The sequence below is a fragment of the Pithys albifrons genome, chromosome 2 (assembly GCF_047495875.1).
Source record: "Pithys albifrons albifrons isolate INPA30051 chromosome 2, PitAlb_v1, whole genome shotgun sequence".
NCBI classification, from domain to species: Eukaryota; Metazoa; Chordata; class Aves; order Passeriformes; family Thamnophilidae; genus Pithys; species Pithys albifrons.
Window position 1 is genome coordinate 63,995,356 of NC_092459.1, and position 18,928 is coordinate 64,014,283.

At 38.8% G+C, this 18,928-nt stretch overlaps 1 protein-coding gene across 5 annotated transcripts in view; it reads left to right on the top strand.

The window, feature by feature from the left end:
• The window catches only part of RGS17 (regulator of G protein signaling 17), a 73,009-nt gene that overhangs the window by 33,530 nt on the left and 20,551 nt on the right, over positions 1-18,928 (top strand). For all 5 annotated transcript variants that reach the window (XM_071549296.1, XM_071549297.1, XM_071549294.1 and 2 more), the window contains exon 2: positions 10,849-10,992. In XM_071549296.1, coding sequence (XP_071405397.1) covers positions 10,874-10,992 — 119 coding nt within the window. In that variant the 5' untranslated portion in view covers positions 10,849-10,873. The remainder of the gene's footprint in view (positions 1-10,848; positions 10,993-18,928) is intronic.

Here is an 18,928-nt window from a genome sequence, read left to right on the forward strand (position 1 = left end):
CAACCCCCACCTGGCTAGAACTTCCCTTCAGGTAGTTCTAGACAGTGATGAGGTCACCTCTCAGCCTCCTCTTCTCCAGGCTAAACAACCCCAGCTCCCTCAGTCTCTCCCCATAGGGCTTGTGCTTCAGTCCCTTCACCAGCCTTATTGCTCTTCTCTGGACCCGCTCCAGCTCCTCAATATCCTTTCCTGAACTGAGGGGCCCAGAACTGAACACAGTACTCAAGGTGTGGCCTCACCAACGCAGAGTACAGGGGAAGGTTCACTGTCCTGGTCCTGCTGGCCACACTATTTTTGACACAGAACAGGATCCCATTGGCCTCACACATGATAGAGCATGAAGGACATGAAGCTTGGTAGAAGCAGATGGAAAAGTGAGTGTTGCTGCATGCCATATGGAGGTAAACAAACCAGCATCAGACACAGGACAAGCAAGTACAGCAAAAGATTCAGACCAGTAGAAATGCAGGATTTGAGACAACAAACCTTTTCCAAGCACAGGAACAACAGCTGATTCTAATAGCATGTGCCAAGCATGGTGAAAAAGAGCATGTTCCTTGCACAGGGGAGAACTGGTCTCCTCTTGCTTCCTCAGACCAGCAAGCATTGGCACTAAGTAGAGGATCAGAAGTATCAGGAGCTTGCTGGGAGTTTAACAGAAGTAGCAAAGGTTGTGGGAGGGAGGTGGAGCTTCGTTACTGGTGGATGTGCACCCAGTCTGTCCACTCTCTGCCTAGGGCAAGTATTCCTTTAGTTCTGCAGCCATGAAATTCATAGAAACTGTAAGGTAAGTAGAGCATGGCCACATGGGCAATCCCTGCCCCTGTGTGTCATATCAGAAGCAACCCATCTGCATGTACTGCTTGGATTCACCCCCTCCCACTATTCTAAGCCATCTGGAAAGACCCTGAGGCTGTTTCTGTCTCATGCTCCTTCTGCTCCTCTCAGTTATACCAGGTCAGCCAAATACCTTCTCCCTACTATAGTAATCTGTTGATTTTATTTATTATCCTTTTTTTTTTTGACTTGTGAAGGTGGCTGAGGAAAGGAGGGCTGAAACACAGAGACATCATGTCAGAGGATACCTCGGAAGTCAGTGTAACTAAAATCAGCATGACTACCAGATATCCAGTTATTTCAAAAAATCTGTATTAAGGAAAACTTCTTGAAGCTGCTTCTGTTCGAATTTGAGACTTTGTGGTAGCTTTGGCTTTACTTTCAGCTAGGCCTTAGCTAGGCCTCAATTCAGCAGGCCCAAAGGATGTGACATAGATTAGAAGAGGCATCACCTGACTTAAGCAACCAAAGACGTATTTCATATCATCTGACATCATCAAAAAGTATAAAAAGCAAGAGAGGTGGAGCTTCTGTCTCTTTTGGTCTTTGCCTTAGACTCGTGAAACACACTGCCCTGCCTCTGCAGAGATTAGGCCTTGCCAGCATCCCTGCTGTGTTATCTAGGGAAATAATGAGCATTTTCTTGTTGATGTTTCTCCTCTCTTGCTGAGAGTTTTCTTGGAGAGTTTTTGAGAAGTTTTGTGGAGTTTGGGTAGTTGGAATCTTTATTATTCACTTAGGTGACTCGGTAGTTATTGTTCTCAGTTTTTTCTCACATTTGTATGTATATGTATTATATCCTGGTTTTAATTTTCTTGTATAGTATAAGAAGCTTGCTATTTCGGATTTTGGTTTGGGTTTTTTTTTTCCCTCTCCCGTTTCTCTCTGTGTTGGGCAGTTGGCATTTTGCCAGCTCAGCCTAACACAACTTCTATTTCAAAAAGGAATTGGAAAAAATAAAGAGCCTTGAAAGTAGAGGATGCAAGTCTTCATTTTAGAGTGAAAATGTAGATTCTGTCATTTTAGAGGCTAGAACCATATTCAGTGTACTTTCAGAAAAGCTCTTCTCAAACAATTTTCCTAATGCCTTCCTTTGTCTTTCAGCCCATAGTAGCATGTGCACCATAAACAAAAATTGTGTGCATTTATTTGATTAAATGCTGTCATTTCTGAAGACGAAAATTTTCCAGAATGGTCTTACCTGCTGAAAAAGTAGTTCAGAAACATTAAAGCTTGTTTGATATTTGGATTGCACTTGCCAATCTCTTTACCCTCTGTTGCTACAAATTTTTGTGCTAGGCCTAGGATTTTTTTCTTAAATTTCGGCTCAAATTTGTACAGAATCTGTGCAGTTCATATGACCCCCAAATGACATCTAGCTTTTTACACAGAGAAATGGCTTTGAGGAGAAGAAAACTTACTCAGAAATTACAGTGCTAATGCCTGCAGTAAAATTCTCTGTGTTCTCAAGTGTCTTCTTAGGGTCCTCTTTATGAATAATGTCAGAGACTTTAACAAAAGACTTCTTTCCAACAATATGTCAAGATCTGTATTTCCCTGCTGTGTGGAAAGCATCTTTTCAGGTTTGTAAGGTATACTGGTGTCATGTGTCTTAAGTCAGTGGAAGCCATCCTAGCCACAATGAATAGGTATGTAGATGTAATGTAACACAGGATTCTCAGATTGTTTTTCAAACATACACCAATAAAAATAATATGCTTAAAAAAATAAAAGGTTTCCTGATGAGTTTTACATTTTGCTTTTCATAAAATGTTCCTGAAGACTGTAAAGTGCTCTTAACCATAATTTTAGTGCAGCTTCTTCAAAGCCACATGCAGCCATCTCAAACTTTTCAATAATGCATTACTGTGAGGCTTAATGTTTTGTTACTGAGCAGTAATGTCTGATTCATAAGTACAAATTCATATCTACTTGAGGATGCAAAGATTTAAGCAAGGCTTCCTAAGGATACCAAGTTCACCATAAAATAAAAAAAAGAAATCTCAGACATCCTTTTTGAGTACAGAAGCTGTCTGGTAAAGTCATAAAAAGAATATTGCTATACAAAAGAAGGGGTTTATAGTGTTCAGCCAAATTACACAATTTCAATTTGAATGAATATTTGTATAGCAGTTTTCTACCCCAAATAAAACAATGTCTGAACACTTTCTGCCACTTAGCCACAAAATTTCTTCCTCTTTCAATCCTATCCTATAGTGAATAGAATGTCTGCCTTCAGACCTTCTCAGAGCTTGCTTTGAAAGACTTTAGAAAGAGTTAAATATCTCCAGATCAAAAGACCTGACAAGATAAAGATGACTGTAGGGTAGCAGTGGTGTACATCTTGAAGCTTTTTTGCTGAGTTGCAGTAACTGATAGAAGAGCAAGATGTTTTGCTGTAGATGCTCAAGTGTTCAGTTCTCCAAAAGCGAAATTCAGTAGATACAAATGACAACTGGTAACTTGTTCTCTGAGCCAACAAGTATTCAAAACCTATGATTTCAAAAGTTACTGCGAAAAGGTGACCTGCCTTTTACATAAGAATGACAGCAGAGGGGCTGTTCAGTGTCTTGGGCATTGCAAGCCACTTAAGAGAAATTCCCTCTGTGGTTCTGCCACCTTGGCAATCATTACAGGACTATCAAAGTTAAAATCAGCAGTTCATATAGCTGTATGTAGGCAGCTAGGCTTTTAAAATTAAAATCTATAATATATGTGGGCCCTTTCTGGGCTAAATTCAGCATGCAGTACCCAGAATCTGTGCAGTGGCCTGTATGACACATTGACATGGGGTATGTGTGCAATATGAAGTTCTTGTTACAAATACGTGTGTCAGCTTCTGTCTTGATTCAGATCTTCTTACTCCTCACAATTTTTTTGAACTTAGACATCGTGTAAAATAAAGTTTTTGAAGCACCCAGAAAAGCAAATCTGTTAAAATTTGGAGCTGAGATTCTGACATGAGTACTGTTAACCAGAATAATTTTTAGAAATTGTGTTGTGCATTGTTCTTGACTTCCAAAACGCAAGTACTTAAAAATACAAACATTTCAAACTTCCCATATGCTTCAGTTAATTGAAATTTTCCATGTAGACTATTTTTAGATCAATTAAGGTGTGGTTAAGATTTCATTGTTGCCAATAGCTTCTAATTATTGTGTAATAGACTACAGATACATTGAAATAAGTAAATGGAGCCCAAGATAATTCACTTCTTCTGGTAGATTTCTTCTCTGTTACTCTATCCAAATTTATTTGTGAAATACCGAAGGTCTTCCAGGACTGGTGGCAAAAAAGAATGTACCCATGTCAAGGTTTCTCTTGTGCAGAGTGACTGGTGTGAATGCCACTGCCCTGTGATGGCTAAGTGGTCAGCAACATTTAAAAGAGTGTCTGTGGTTCTCCTGTTTTGATTTCACGACTCATTCAGCATTACAGGAGGTGTATGGAAATCTTTTTAGCTCAGAGACATCTGGTAAAATCTTGTGGTCTGTATTCATTTAGCTTGTGGTACCTTTTAAACACTCCTCCTGGTGAATGAAGACAGCACAAATAAAAAATCGATGTTGTGTTAAGGCTATCTTGGCATTGCAAGGGCAGCACATGCATCGCTGAGATTATTCAGCTGGCAGCTGTATCCAGACTGTGTTGCATTGTTCTGTTACTCTAGCATGTCTGTTCTTAAAAAACTATGGATTCAAAACATACAGGATATCCCACTATGGATTTAAAACAGATAACATATCACAGATCATTAGTTGTATTGTGGCATTCTCTGAGAGTTTTTGGTTAGTCTTTCAGGTTAAAAAGAGGTCTATGTATTAAAAATTCAATAAGGCACCTGACTGCTTTGAGAAATAAAGCCCAAGAGTATTTCAGGGTTATCTCTGTCACTCTTCCACTAACTATTTTAGGAAACTAAAACCCAAGCAACCAATCAAATTCTTGTAAAGATCACTCCAGTTATGCTCAAACAACTCATTAAAAAATTCAAGGAAGTGTTAATGTAACTGGTTTTATAAATGTTGATTTTTTCAAATACATGGGAAATCCAAAATGGTAGTTGAAAGTCTTGAATGAACAATATACAAAGCTTTCCTCAGGGTAAATTTTGGTTCTTAAAATGAAGCCAGGATGGGGTCTTAAATGTATAGTGTCTGCCTTAACATTTAGTGCTTGAAGGCTTTCAAGTTCCCTAAATTTAAAACCAATTCTTGTTTGGAATCTGTGTACCCAGTGAATGGCAGCTAAGACAGTGAAAACATATAGTTAAGAGATTTATAGAGTCGCATGTATGGCTGAAATAAGCTTGTGTAAGGTATGAATTTATGTAAGCTACACAGTTGAAGTTTTGGTCCTTTATTGTCAAAGTCAAAAGTAGTAAAGCAATGCAGAAGAACTGATGTGATAGATCACAAAAAAAAAGGCTAAGTTTCTTGCCTGCAGAGCAAATCACCCTCTCTATCCTCAAGTCATTGACTGCACCTTTCTGATGCAAGGTGATCTTTCTTGCCTATTGCAGACATTTGAAAAAAGACAGATTGCTGTAGCTGATTCTGCACCAATTCTGTCCTGAAATCTAAGCCATTGTGTCCTACCTGCGACAAAAGACAAAATGTCACTTCCTTGCTGTATAAAATGGTGAGTGTGTTTATCTGCACCCTTATATGATCTCTCTGTTTTAAAACAGCCATTAGATAATAGTTCCAGAGGATATGATAAAAGAATTTTCAGTCCCTGGTGTAGTTTCAGGATGTTTCTGGCAATACAGTTCATGAGCTTCTCCAGGGAATGCCTTCACAATCCTGAGGGGAATAGAAATGCTTGCAGGAGGGTCATGCGCAAGGAGAAGCTCCAAAACGAGCAGAGGGAGCTCGATGAAACAGTGCCAAAAGTTCAGATAACTTGCAGTACTGTAACAACAGGCTTTTGAGACCATGGGAAAAAAAGGAAAAGAAAAAACCCAAACCTCCTCTTGCTTCATCAGAATATAGACATGAAATAAAATGATTGAAATGATGGAGCCTGTGTTTTTTACAATGTCCAACACCTTGGGAATTTCTGGGGGAAACACTCGAAAACCTATATAAAACCTAACACAAATCCTGAAGGAGGTGGAGTCAGGGAGATGGAACCAATCAGAAATTACCTTCTTTTCATCTGCTAGAGGTCCTCTGTGGAATTTGAAAGGACTGTAGTCTTTGTTCAATAGGGATGCCCAGCTATAAATGTAAGAAACCAAACGATTCTTCTGTCAGTTACTTCTTTGAGTTCTCTTCCCAAGACAGTGCTCTGCACATGGGTGTTTCTGTAATAATTACCCCTGAGAACCCAGAGCAATAAGTGGTAATTGTCTAAACACAGAAATAGATCCTTGTGCCATCAGTTCCAAAACTGTCAGGAAGCCTTACTCCAAATTTCTAAGGATTTTTTAGTTATCATATTTTTCTAGCATTGCAAGATTGAAGATACACATAGGGTTACACAGACTTTCTTGCTCTGTGGCTTGTAAGAACCACCTGTCTCATAACTGATGAAATAAACAGTTGTTGTACCCTTGGATTCCTTCCCTCAGCTGCACAGTAGGGACAGTAGATGTTCTGCAAAATCCTTTGTGATTATGGGATTGCTCCAAGGGCCATAGTACCTACCCATCCCCAAGAGAATGAGTGAGTCAAGCAAGCTGGCATACAATGCCTATTTCCTATCAGCACAAATAGAATCATAACACTGTTACTAAACCATGCCACCAAATGGAGGCAAAGAACCAGATGCAAAACTAGCAGAAGAAACTGGTATCTGTGACGTGATGGTCTGAGAGATCATATATAGAGTACCAAGATAAAAAACTGTTCCATTGGACAAAGGCCCTCCTTCACCACCTGGTATATTTGCTGAGCTAGAGGGTGTCAGGAAGAATGAAAATGTTGAAAAAGCTAGAAGGCAAACTGAAATCTTGGAGATAGTATGTACTATTTGTATTATCCTAGGAGGTCTACTCAGTGTCAGTTCACAGCATTCTACTCCTTCACAATTATGCACTAACTTTCACACTTAAGTTCAGAAAAATAATTCATCAGAGTTACTCACGGAATTAAAGATTCTAAATTTCTTTTTCATGCCTTGAACCAAGTCACTAAATATAAACCCTCTGTGTACAGTTCAGTCTCTAAATATAGGCAAGAATTAAGATACTCCTGCTTCTGCATCCTAAATAATCTAATGGAATCAATTACTGGTTTGCGTAGATGACATCTGGTATTTGCAAATAAAACATGCAACATGAAATCCAACCAAAATAAGCATGAAACTAAAGTTTCCACCCATCCTACTTCATCCTCAGTAAATGTATTACAGCTTTGCATCACAGCGTGGATTCTTCATATTTTCTGCAGACTTGAGCTTAAAAGCTCTCTGAGAGAATGTAAAACAAGCAGAAGAACAGGGCTGATAAGTTTGACTTCAGCCAGTGGATAAGCCAGTGGAGTGAACATTGTTCATGTATTCACTGAGAACACTATTTGGATTTTCAGCCTAGTGCTTTTATTGATCAGTGCACCAGTCATGCCAAGCAAAATCACTGTATGCATTGTGAGATACAGCGAAGTTTAGAAGGAACACCAGTGTCAGCTGTGGAAAGAACGGAATCTGAAATGGATTAAATATAACTATTTTCCACTATGCCAGGAAGATGTTTCCCTGTTGTGCTTGGAAGCTACGTCCCAGTGCACAGTATCCATGTTTAGAATTAATTTAGAAATATTCCCTGTTGCATCACTTCATTGGCATTGTAATTAATGCTTAATCATACATATTATACTAGGGCTAGAATGCAAACTCTCCTTGGTGTACATACAGGATTTTGGGGAGTTGTTCACTCTTCCTTCCCTCCTTAAGAAAAGAATACTTTACTGTGGGGGTGGTGAGACACTGGAACAGGTTGCCCAGAGAAGCTGTGGATGCCCCATCCTGGTGGTGTTCAAAGCCGGGTTGAATGAACACTGAGCAACCTCCTCTAGTGAAAGGTGTCCCTGTCCATGTCAGGGGGATTGGAACTACATGATCTTTAAGATCCCTTCTAACTCAGGATATTCTATGATTCTGTGACTCTAGGATTTATTTATTTAGTTATTTTCAGGTACAGCCTAAATATATAAATATAACTGCACATGCAATCAAGGACTGCCCTCTTCTTTCTCTAATAATGGTCAGAAAGGGTTGGGTTCTGTGTCTCCCAACACTCCAGAGCAGTCCGAGCATTGCAAAACAAGCAGTCCCACTTTGGAGATTGGCTAGCCTGTGGGCTCTGAGCAGCCTGGAAGGAATCCATTTCTCCTGAAATTTTTTTTTTTTTACAGTGAAGAGCCACATTTCCTCACAATTCTGTGTCCTGTCAGACTTGAAAACCTCTAAAACAATTGACTATGGCAGTCAATACCAAAAGATAAATGCTGGAGAATTTTCAGTGGTTGCTGGGCAGGATTGAGGATGTGAACCATTCCTGTGAAAACCCACTTTGGACTCTGCCCACCTCTGCCATGTGCTGTGTGTTGGGCATTGCAGTTGCAGATTTTACCTTTCTGCAGCTGCACAACTTTCATCAGTTTCACCATCGTGTTCTGATAGTGTGAGCAGGAATTAAGAAATTGGTCCCCATACTCTCCTTGCCTGCCAGATGTTCTGTTTCTTCCTTTACTCTGGTCCAAGAGCTCACATCTTCCCAAGGTGAACAGGAAAAAGACTTGAAGAAAGTTAAAACTTTTTTTTCCTTTCCTCTCTTCATTAAATTTAAATCATGCCTACTCTTTTATCCAATTCACCAAGTACCTCCACAAATGGAACTGCCAACATAGAGAAGGGGACAGCTGAGGTGAGGGAATCAGTGACTGTGAGCCATGAGTAAAGGAAGAGGTATTTATTCCAGTGGCAGCAGCATCTTGTGGTTTGTTAATGTTATTGTGTAACTACAGCACAGTCACTGTCATCATCATGTCTGAATGGGTAACCTTCATTCTGACCTCTTTATTTATAGTGCAACAGATTCTAATCATATTACATTTTTTGTATTTAGCTAAAATTGTGTAAAAAATGCTTGACTTCAGGTACACAGGTGGAATGAATGGAATTACAGTCCAACAAATACCTAAATATGGGTAATATGACTGGCTTCTGAAACTATTTTTTTTGTTATACAAATGTTTTTAGAATCTCTGTCTTATTTAAAGAAACAAACATTCCCTGTGAAAGTATCTGGCTTTAATTCCTTTACCATAGGCATTGCACTTGCTGTGCAAATACCATTCACAGCATGACACAGCTATCTATGAAATAATTTAACTACATCATGCACAGTCAGCAGAAGTTCAGCACTGCAATTTGCAGAAAGTGACTTCATACTTTCACTCACTCTCTGAGCTACATATTATGCTGCAACTCATTTTCCTTCCTTCCTATCTGTTGTAAAAATATGGGCAGTTTTCCAGTTATGTCAGAGTATTTCTTGTTAAAAACACAGGTTTACATTTGATTAAAGAAAAAAAAAAGGTGTAGGGCTTTTTTGGTTTGTCATTTTAATCTGCAAGGGCAGCTATAAACCGTAAAAAGTAATATCCATAGCATAAGCAGGTGCACCCATCATGGCTAGTTAAATGATTCTTCATTGTTTGATTTGACCAAATACTCCAGAAATTACTTGATTCTACTCAGAGACAGTGTACATGGAAAAGGTAGTAATTTCAGCACTAAGCTGAAATAAAAACCAACCTTGAGTTTTGGAGGATGAGTTCAAGTTCTGAAGCTTAGTATCCTTGCTACATGTTTTTGTGTGTAAGCTGTCTAGAAGGACACTATTACAGAATAAAATCTTCAGGAGTGCAGCAACCCTTTAAATGCAATCTCTCACAACTGCTACTTGAATGTGTGTAGGTAGAGTGGCACATTGCTTGTTTGTCTGTTCATGGGGTACCCAGGTGGCAAATCAACCAGAGTCTGCCTTTCCCCAGCAGTCCTGACTGTAGCAGGATGCCCTGGCAGTGTGGAACACCAAACCATCTTTTACCTGCTTCTGTTTTAAATGAGGCTCCTCCTCACAGTAATCTGTTAGTACTTTCTCAAAGGCAAAAGTACTGTATTTATTATAATTTATATGTGTTTTTACTAGCCATTACTCTTGCAAGCTTACAGTTGTTATACAAAGATGTGAACCATTAGAAGAATCCTGACATCTAAACCTTCCTAAATAACGTAACTTAGCAATAAATGTTTAACTTCTTTTGAAAACTAGATAATACATAATATACTACTTCCAGCCACATATTTCAAGTCACTGGAAAGAAAAATATCTTGGCCTAATAAAACCTAGGAAGACCTGGCAATGAGCCAGAGAAAAATCTGTGACCAGAAAATAGTCTCAAAGTTGGAAAAGTATTTTAGATATATGTAATTATTATTCATATTATTTACAAAGAAATAGCAAGCCTCTTGGTTATGACACTTATAATCTTGGCTATTAACATCCAGCTATTAGTGCCTATATAATATCACTTATATCAATTTCATTGGTCCAGCCTAGACTAAAGAAGTCAAAAAGTAAAAATTATCGGTTTCCAGATCGTGTTTAAAGTGAATAATCATCCCACTGTATTTCTAGTACAATGGAAAGAGCTGTGATAGGCTTCTGGTAAGGAACAACTAATTTTCTCCCAAGTGCTACACAAGTTGTGTGCCTTGCTGTTCAAAACAGTGATAAGAAGCAGTCCTTTGAGCGCAGCCATAGGTGTGAAGGTGTGATTCAATGGCACAGCAGCCTAAGCGCGTCACTAAAAAGTGGTCTTCTGGAAACTTCTTTTAACACAGTAGAACTATTACTTGGCCAGCTCTGTTGATGGTCATGTGCTTTTGTTGCCATGAGCTGTGAGAATCCGTTGAATCAGAGATTGCTGTAGAAATGTGAATGTGCTTTATGACGGTCTATAGTAATTCTGTACATCTTTTATGTCTGTGTTCTTATAGCCACTTGGGCACTGAAGTAGCTGAAATGAGAAAGAGACAGCAGTCACAAAATGAAGGAACATCAGCTGTGTCTCAAGCACCTGGAAACCAAAGGCCCAACAACACATGTTGCTTTTGTTGGTGCTGTTGCTGCAGCTGTTCATGGTATGTTCTCTAGTATATTTGGTTCCATATCCACCACAGGTAAATGATGAGAATGAAAAATGTCAAGCACTGGGAATGTGCAGATTTCTGGGAGAGGAGGCACAATTTAACTTTTCACTTAAAATTTTATTTAAAAATTCCCAGGTTTGGTTGGGCATCATGTGAGAGGGAAGAGGAGAGAGTAGTAAGTTCAAGCTATATTTACCCTACTTAAACCATAACGGAATGAGGAAATTTCAGTTGTAAAACTCCTATGTGTGACTGAGAGACTTGATACTGAACATTTTATAGTTTGAAATAAAACCATTTTTTTTCTGCTTGTACTTTTGATATTGCAGTTCTCTGCATTCAGGAGAATAAAAGGGAAATAGTCATAAATGTGAATATGTGGTGTTCTGTTATACTACTTAGTTGTTGAATAATATATATTTGGTAAATCTGAAAACACAAACCTGAAATTCCACTTTATCTTTTAAATGGTGTGGCATAATTTTAGTGGAAAAAAAGGCTCAGAAATTTTGGCTACTTGTCCGTTCCTAAACAAAGAGTTCACTTGCAAAATGAAAAATTTAAAGTCAGTTTCAGAAATAGCTTTAAATTCTCAATGTCTTGAGAAGCATCAGGTCTTTATTTCTTATTTTTATGAAAACAGTATTGAAATATAAAGTAACTGACATGCAGTAATGTTTGGAGCCTGTGCATCCTATTACCTGTGCAGTTCAGTTTTTTTTGAGTGCCTGTGACTCTGTGTATCTGTGTTATTTTCACTTGAATCAGCTGTCTGACCCCAGTCTAAAACCTGAGGCTATTTACCCCAGTATATTTAATAATACCAACATGTGTATGCACAAGGCAGAGGATATTTGGAGCAAGGATGAGCAAGAGCTCCTGCTTTTACCAAGTTACTTTGTAATATGGTCAATCCATATTGCAAAAGAGGTGGAAGTATATTAAACAGGAAGGAGAAGATGTTTTGCCACTTTTCTCTCTGCTCTGGGACAAGGGCACAGTGTAAGGTTAGCTATACTTTTATGGGCCACAGGTTCATTTAGCTCAGTATCCTGTTTCAGAAGGTGACCTTTGTGGGATACGTCAAAGAATGAAACACGTAGACATGCACCTCCTCAACCTTCCCACGGCAAAACTCCTCAAAACTTCTGGCAGTCAGCAACTTAGGGAATTTCTGGCCCAGAATTAATTTCTGTGTGGTTTATAGCAGTTGATGTAATTTTCTTTCATTAATTAACAAACCAGTTTCAAAAGTGACTTCCTGAACTCATTTAAACTTTTGGCATCCAGGCCTTCCTGTAGCAATGAATTCTACAACAAGCCTGTGCACTCCGTGAAATATTACTTGCATTTATTTGTTTTACCTACTAGATACTAATTTAATTTGATGCCTCCTTTTTCTTGTGATTGTGAAAAACAGTGACTAATTGTTCCCAGGATGGTCAAGATTTTATAGACCTCTCTCATGTCTCCCTTCAGCTGTTTTGTTGGGTTTTTTTTCATAGTGTTCTCTATTTTAATCTCTGTGATACAGAAACTGACCCAAACCACGATTTATCCTTATCTGTCCTATCTACCCACCTACTTTTTGTCTCTCTATATACATTTCAAATTCCACCATTTCCTGTCTGAGTTGTGTGACTAGATCTGTTGCAGTAGTCAAGACATGGGTGCACCATGCTTTATATTTGCTCTTAACTTTTGTTATTAATTCCTAGCACTCTGCTTGCTTTCTAACAACCCCAGAGATAATGTTTTCATAGCATTGTCCACGCTGACTGCAACGTCTCTTTCCTGAATGGAAATAAAGTCCATTATTGTGCATGTACAGCTAGAGTTGGCTTTTTCCTTGCATATTAGAGTATGAATACCCATAGAAGTGAGCAGTTAAATGCCTCCCTGACATCCAATGCTGTCAGATCTCAGAAGCTCAGCAGGGTCAGGCCCAGTTAGTACTTGGATGGGAGACCTGCTGGGAATACCGGGGGCTGTAAGTTCTAGTCCTGAGGGACTTCACTGTCACTGTCCAAGCTCGCTCGGCTGTGGCAGATGGACCTCAGGACTTAAACGGTAGGGCCAGTTCTGTGCACGCTGTGCCTCACCTAAAACATCCACTACGCAGGCTGGAAGGGCACACCCACGTGGGGAGAGCCCTGCCCAAATCTTCGTTCACAAAGCTTAGCCATACATACATACCCATAAAATTATCAGTCTACTTTCTGAAACTTAAAGAAAGCTGGTTTTGTTTTTTAAGTGTACTGTAGCTCAAGAAATCTTATTTGACAACTATACTCTATTTTGAAGCTTTATTAGATTTTTGACCCTTGGAGTGCCTCCACTCCTTAGAATGGAGAACAGCTTAGGCACAGTAAACTCAAATTAGAGCAATTGCTGATTTAAAACATAGAATATATCTTCATCTGCTTTAGTAGTTGTTTTTGTTGTCTTTCAGGGATTGAGGTTTTGTGGGTTTTTTATAAAGTAGGTAAGACTAAACATGGAGAAATTCTGTCAATGTAAGCTAGTTTTTAAGACTAAGTAAAATAACTGGTGAAAGGGGATAGCTACATCACTTACATTGACTAAAATCAAAAAGCTAGAAAAGGTAATGTAATAAGTCTTTTTGAGCTCTGTCTTCTATGTTTGAGTAGTGGAAACTCCATTAGAGGAGAGAAGGGACAAAACCTTGAAAAATCAGAAGGAAATGTTTCATAATCTCAGTAAAAATGAAGTAATTGTGGTGCCAAATTCCCATCCAGGTAGAGTACAGATTACTGTTCTTGACTCAGTTGTGGACACTAAAAAAATTATAAAAGTAATTTTTTAAAAATGTAGCAAACATTGTTACTCACTCATATGTAGAGAATTCCAGGTAGCTAATTCACTAGTGTAGTTCTCTGTAGTAGGAAATCCTAATCAACAATTGTAACAGGTTCTCTGGACCTAATGTAATTATATGCTTTCCCTAGTACCACAGGTCTTTGTAATTGAATAACTAATTTCTCAAGAGATACCTACTTGGAAATGTTGCTGGATTCACTAATGGTGAAGACAATGCTATAACTGTCAATATCAGGATTAGAAGAATTTTATTCTGTTTTTCCACCTGTGTGTAACTGAGGATGACTCTTTCATCGCTAACCTCTTAGTGCCTCAGCTTCCTCACCGTTCTTAGAAATGGGCAGAGTATGTACAGGTTTTAATAAGAAATTTTCACTTTTTCCTGTTTAAAGAATTAGTTCAATAGTTCATATATCCAAGCAAATCATTAGAATTGTAAAATTATCTTTTGTGAATCATGTGATGTTTGTTTTCTTCTGTTCCACCCCATATTAAAATCAGAAGAGGCATTAAGTATTCTGTTTGCACAACAGCATAGGCAAATAATATCTCACCCTTGTTTGGGGAAATAGTATCTTGCCTAATAAAGACTTGTTAACAGTAAAAAGTGAGATTGAAAAATTGTTCGGTAAACCTTATTAGAAACTTTTTTGCTTTACTGTAATAATTCCTTCTCAAAGGTAGAAACTATTTGGAGCACTTCTCTGTTGTTGTATGATAATCCTGTGAAGTATCTCAGCCCCACTCACATGCTTACTCACTCCTCACCAGCAGGATAGGGAAGAGAATCAGAAAGGTGAAAGTGAAAAAACTCCTTCGTGGAGATAAAGAGCTTAATGGATAAAGCAAATCTCTGTGCACAAGTAAAGAAAAACTAGAAATTTATTTACTGCTTCCCACCAGCAGGCAGGTGTTCAGCCATCTCCAGGAAAGCAAGGCTCCATCACATGTTACAGTGACTTGGGAAGACAAATTCTACAACTCTGAACCTCTATCATTCCTTTTTACCCCCCAGCTTTTATTGTTGAGCACAATGTCATATGGTATGGAATACCCGTTTGGTCAGTTGTGGTCGGCTGTCCCAGCTGTGTCCCCTCCCAACTTTTTGTGCACCCCCAGCCTACTTGCTGGCAAGGCAATGTGAGAAACTGAGAAATCCTTGATGCTGTACAAGTACTGCTGATCAGCAGCTAAAACATTCATGTGTTATCAGCACTGTTTTGGTCACAAATCCAAACCATAGCACCATATGAATGGCTGTGAAGGAAATTAACTCCACCGCAGCCAGACCTGGTACATATATTGGCCCTGATAATTATCAGAACACCAAATTGCTCAGTTTACAGGGGCAAAGCAAGAGTGATTACCAAGGTTTGCTCAGACTGGAAAAGATGGCGATAAACAGGGTTATTAAGATGGACATTTTATTTTTAGTAGGTATGCTTAGAATATTGCCCAATTAGTTTAAGTTCTGAACTTGTTTCTGAGCATCAGTAGTGATGGAAGCAGTCCTTGTCAGTGGAGAAAATAAAGTGCTGCAGAAGTTCCCTAAGTGGAAAAAGCTTGTCCACTTACAGCAGAAGCAAGTGATATAACCCTGTGGAGGTCTTCTGTAGGACCTTCCTCTCTTCACTGACCAGATACAGACTTCAGGAAGACTGCCTCATTAAAGCAGCAAAGTACCAGTCAGGAACTCAAGGTCCTGGACTGAATCTCATCCTGTGTCTTAAGTTTCTGCAAAACTCCATTCCAATAGAGAACAGAAGAGAGTGCTTCCATGCTAGGTGTAATTTCAATGACTTGGGTAACCTGAGAGTTGCAAAATTTGAAGACTTCCAACATGACAGTCTATGATTTCCTCAATTACACTTTCTCTGGAGAGTTGCTCCAGAGTATTTACAGCTGTGACCTCATGGTTTTGAGCTCAGCTTGGCAAGGTAAGGGGAGTAAGCATGATATTTCACCGCCCCAGTCTTATTTAGCAATCCATTACTTCAGCTTCCTGAACAGACGTGAAGCCAGTCAGTCTCCTGCAAACACTTGTAAATCACATTCTTCAAAAAACTTCTCCAGATGATAGCACAGGAAGGTTGGCTTTTCTGCCAATTCTATTTTGCTTCCTACTTTGTCTCCCACCCAGAGCAGGAGACATATCTTTTTGTCCTTTCTTCCTTTCATAAGGTGCTCAGTGAGTTTGAAAACTGAGACACTCTGATGCCCAATAATCCCTCTCCTTTTACCAGACACAGAAGGCTCGGAAGGCATCTAACATCTACCCTGTGAGAGACCTTAGCAGTGTGGCAATCTGGGGGACATGAAAAGGCTTCCAGGGGATAAGTGAAGATGATCACTTAACTTCCCTTGTAGGTCGTTTCAAATGAGTGAGCCTTTACCTGAAAGGCAACCATTAAAACAACTGCAGAAGACTTGTGGAAGAGAGTTTCCCATCCACAAGAGGTGCCAGGGAAGATAAGAGTATTTGCTATCTTGGCAGTAAACAAGAGTTACTCTTGGCAAGAAACCTCTCTCCTCCGGTTCTTAAAACTTGTCTATAACTGCTGTGAGTTATGTCTGAAACTTCTTCCTGATGACCTCGTTACACAAATATTTTTCTATATTACAGGGTACATTTTCCTTGCATGAGTTCAGCAATTTACTTGGGCCTATGAGAAGATATTTTTGTCACTTGTTCCATGAATACGAGATGACAGCAACAGTTCTAAGAAAAGTTTTAAATTACTTTTTTTTTTCTCTACGAGGTTATCATCCTTCTAACAAACAGTGTGGATGGAACTCTAAATGAAAAAGCAAACAAACAAAAATCCACAACACTTTTTATGTTTGTCTTCCTACCTCTCTAGTACTTTGAGAGGAATCAATTTTTCCTGGCATATTCAGTGTCAGTTTGCTATTAAAAATTTGTCTAAGCTTTGCATGAGTCTACACAAGGTAATCTCGGGGACCCATAATCATGGCTGTTTAATTTAATAAAACTATGGTAGAACATTTGGAGAAGAGAGAAGAAAAGAAAGGAAACAAAAAACGATTTAATCCAATAAATTATAGCCACATGTTCTGAAATACATGGAAAACAAAATCCATCTCCTTCTTCCCGTGCTGGTCTGCAGCAGAACTTTTGGACTAGAAGCAGGTTAGAGGTGGGCTGGTACACAGTCTGCAGCACTTTGTTAAAACTTTAAAGAAGATAAGAAAATCCTTACCTTTGAAACAAAAGCACTGATTTTGAAAAATGTATTTTGGCTTTTAATTTATTTTTAATTTTTCTTTTCCTCCCTGAACACATAGGACAACACATCTGAAACAGATGTACTCAATTCTCTGTGTTTTACCTTTTCAAAACATCCCACCTGAGAAAAAGGAACTATGGAAAAGTGCATCAGGAATTATTGTACTCTTGTGCAGAATACAGAATTGCAGGCTACTGTACTCTATGTAACTGAAATAGAAGGTGATATTATTAAAAATATTTAATGGGAAAAGTTGTTCCATTCTGAGCCATTTTGTACTTTAAAAATTCACAGGACATCCCTACCTTTATATAATTTGTTCTTCCAGAGATCAGAGATAAAAACATTCCCTTCCTTGCATGAAGAATAATTTATTCTGAGGGACAGTAGGCTTACCCAGCTCAGGAACTTATGCTTTGCATGTCAATGTGACAGTATCATCTGCATGATCACAGGGTGATGGGCAGCACTTGTGCTTTCTTAGGAAAGGAGCACCAGTTCTTCTGATGAGTAGTATTTAAAGCTGGATAAAATCCATTATCTGACCTGTCACACAAGCTACTGAATGTGATATTCCTTAAAATTGGTCTTAAATCACCTTGTCATTAAGTCCACATATCCTGAGTGCTGAGGCCATGAGAAAAAGCTGGCAGAGGTTCCTGTTGTCACTGGAATGTGCCATGGGGTGAGTGTGGGCTAAGGATTTAAATACGTAGTCCTCAGAAATGGGCCTCTCAAGGTTCCCTAAGCTACTTCAAATGAAAAAAGTGAATTCTCAGCATTTGGAAAAATAACCAGGTGACACTCTAAAAATATATAGCTTCCCAAGTATTTTTTCATACTTTTGTAAATAAATAGTATTTATTAAATCATCATCATGGCTAGGCTTTGCGAACGAAGATTTGGGAAGGGCACTATACACGCTTGCTTTATTATTCATTATTATTTATTAAATAATACCCAAGTAAAGCATTTCCTTTCCCTTTAAAGTAAAAGAAAAGGACGCTCTTTAAAATGAAAAAAAAAATCATAGGAGAGAAGCATGTCTTCCTAATGGGTATGATATTTAATAGGCTTATTCTTCTTTACAATTAAGACAGGAAAAGTGATTTTATTGGCAGTTTATGGAAGTTTAGGTCCTCAGGGCAGACTGGGGACAGGTGGCTCCATGCATGATTGTTTACATAGCTCTCCAAGGGCATCACAGCCTGACTTTCCAACCTCTAGGCTTGTGCCGTACTGTGACACTGGGCCAGATTGTCAGTGTTCCTGGAAATCTGCTCTCCTTGAGCCAGAACACAAAAAACCCTTATATGTGATTCAATACACAGCTTATCCCAGAGCTGCAGAAGTGGTGAGTAAAGGCAGCTTTTACCACTTCCTGCACCTCCCTGTGCAGCAGATGGGAAACGCTACCTTTGCAAAGAGGGGAGCATATTTCTTCTACATAAATGATGCCACAAGGAATAGAGGTATGTTAGATGAGCTCACAGGTATACTAACTGCTGCTAACTAATAATTTTTGCTGCATCTACTTCTAAAGAGTAAGATGTGAATGCAGGAAAATGTTACTGGCAAACCTAAAGGACTTTATAAATAAAATTTACAGAAAACAAAATGTAATATAAAAACAACTGAAGGAAGCTTGAAGTTGACCTGCTAAATCTCATGAGAGCCTGCTTTGGCCACTGTGGAGCCTTATTCTAAATTAGTCAAATATATCTCACCTCCCCTCATCAAACATCAGGCAAGAAATTCCTGTATCCAAGCTCATGAACCACCTTTTTTCTTGCTCCTTTCTTCTTCTCACCTCCTGTTACCTACTTCCAAATTTCCTG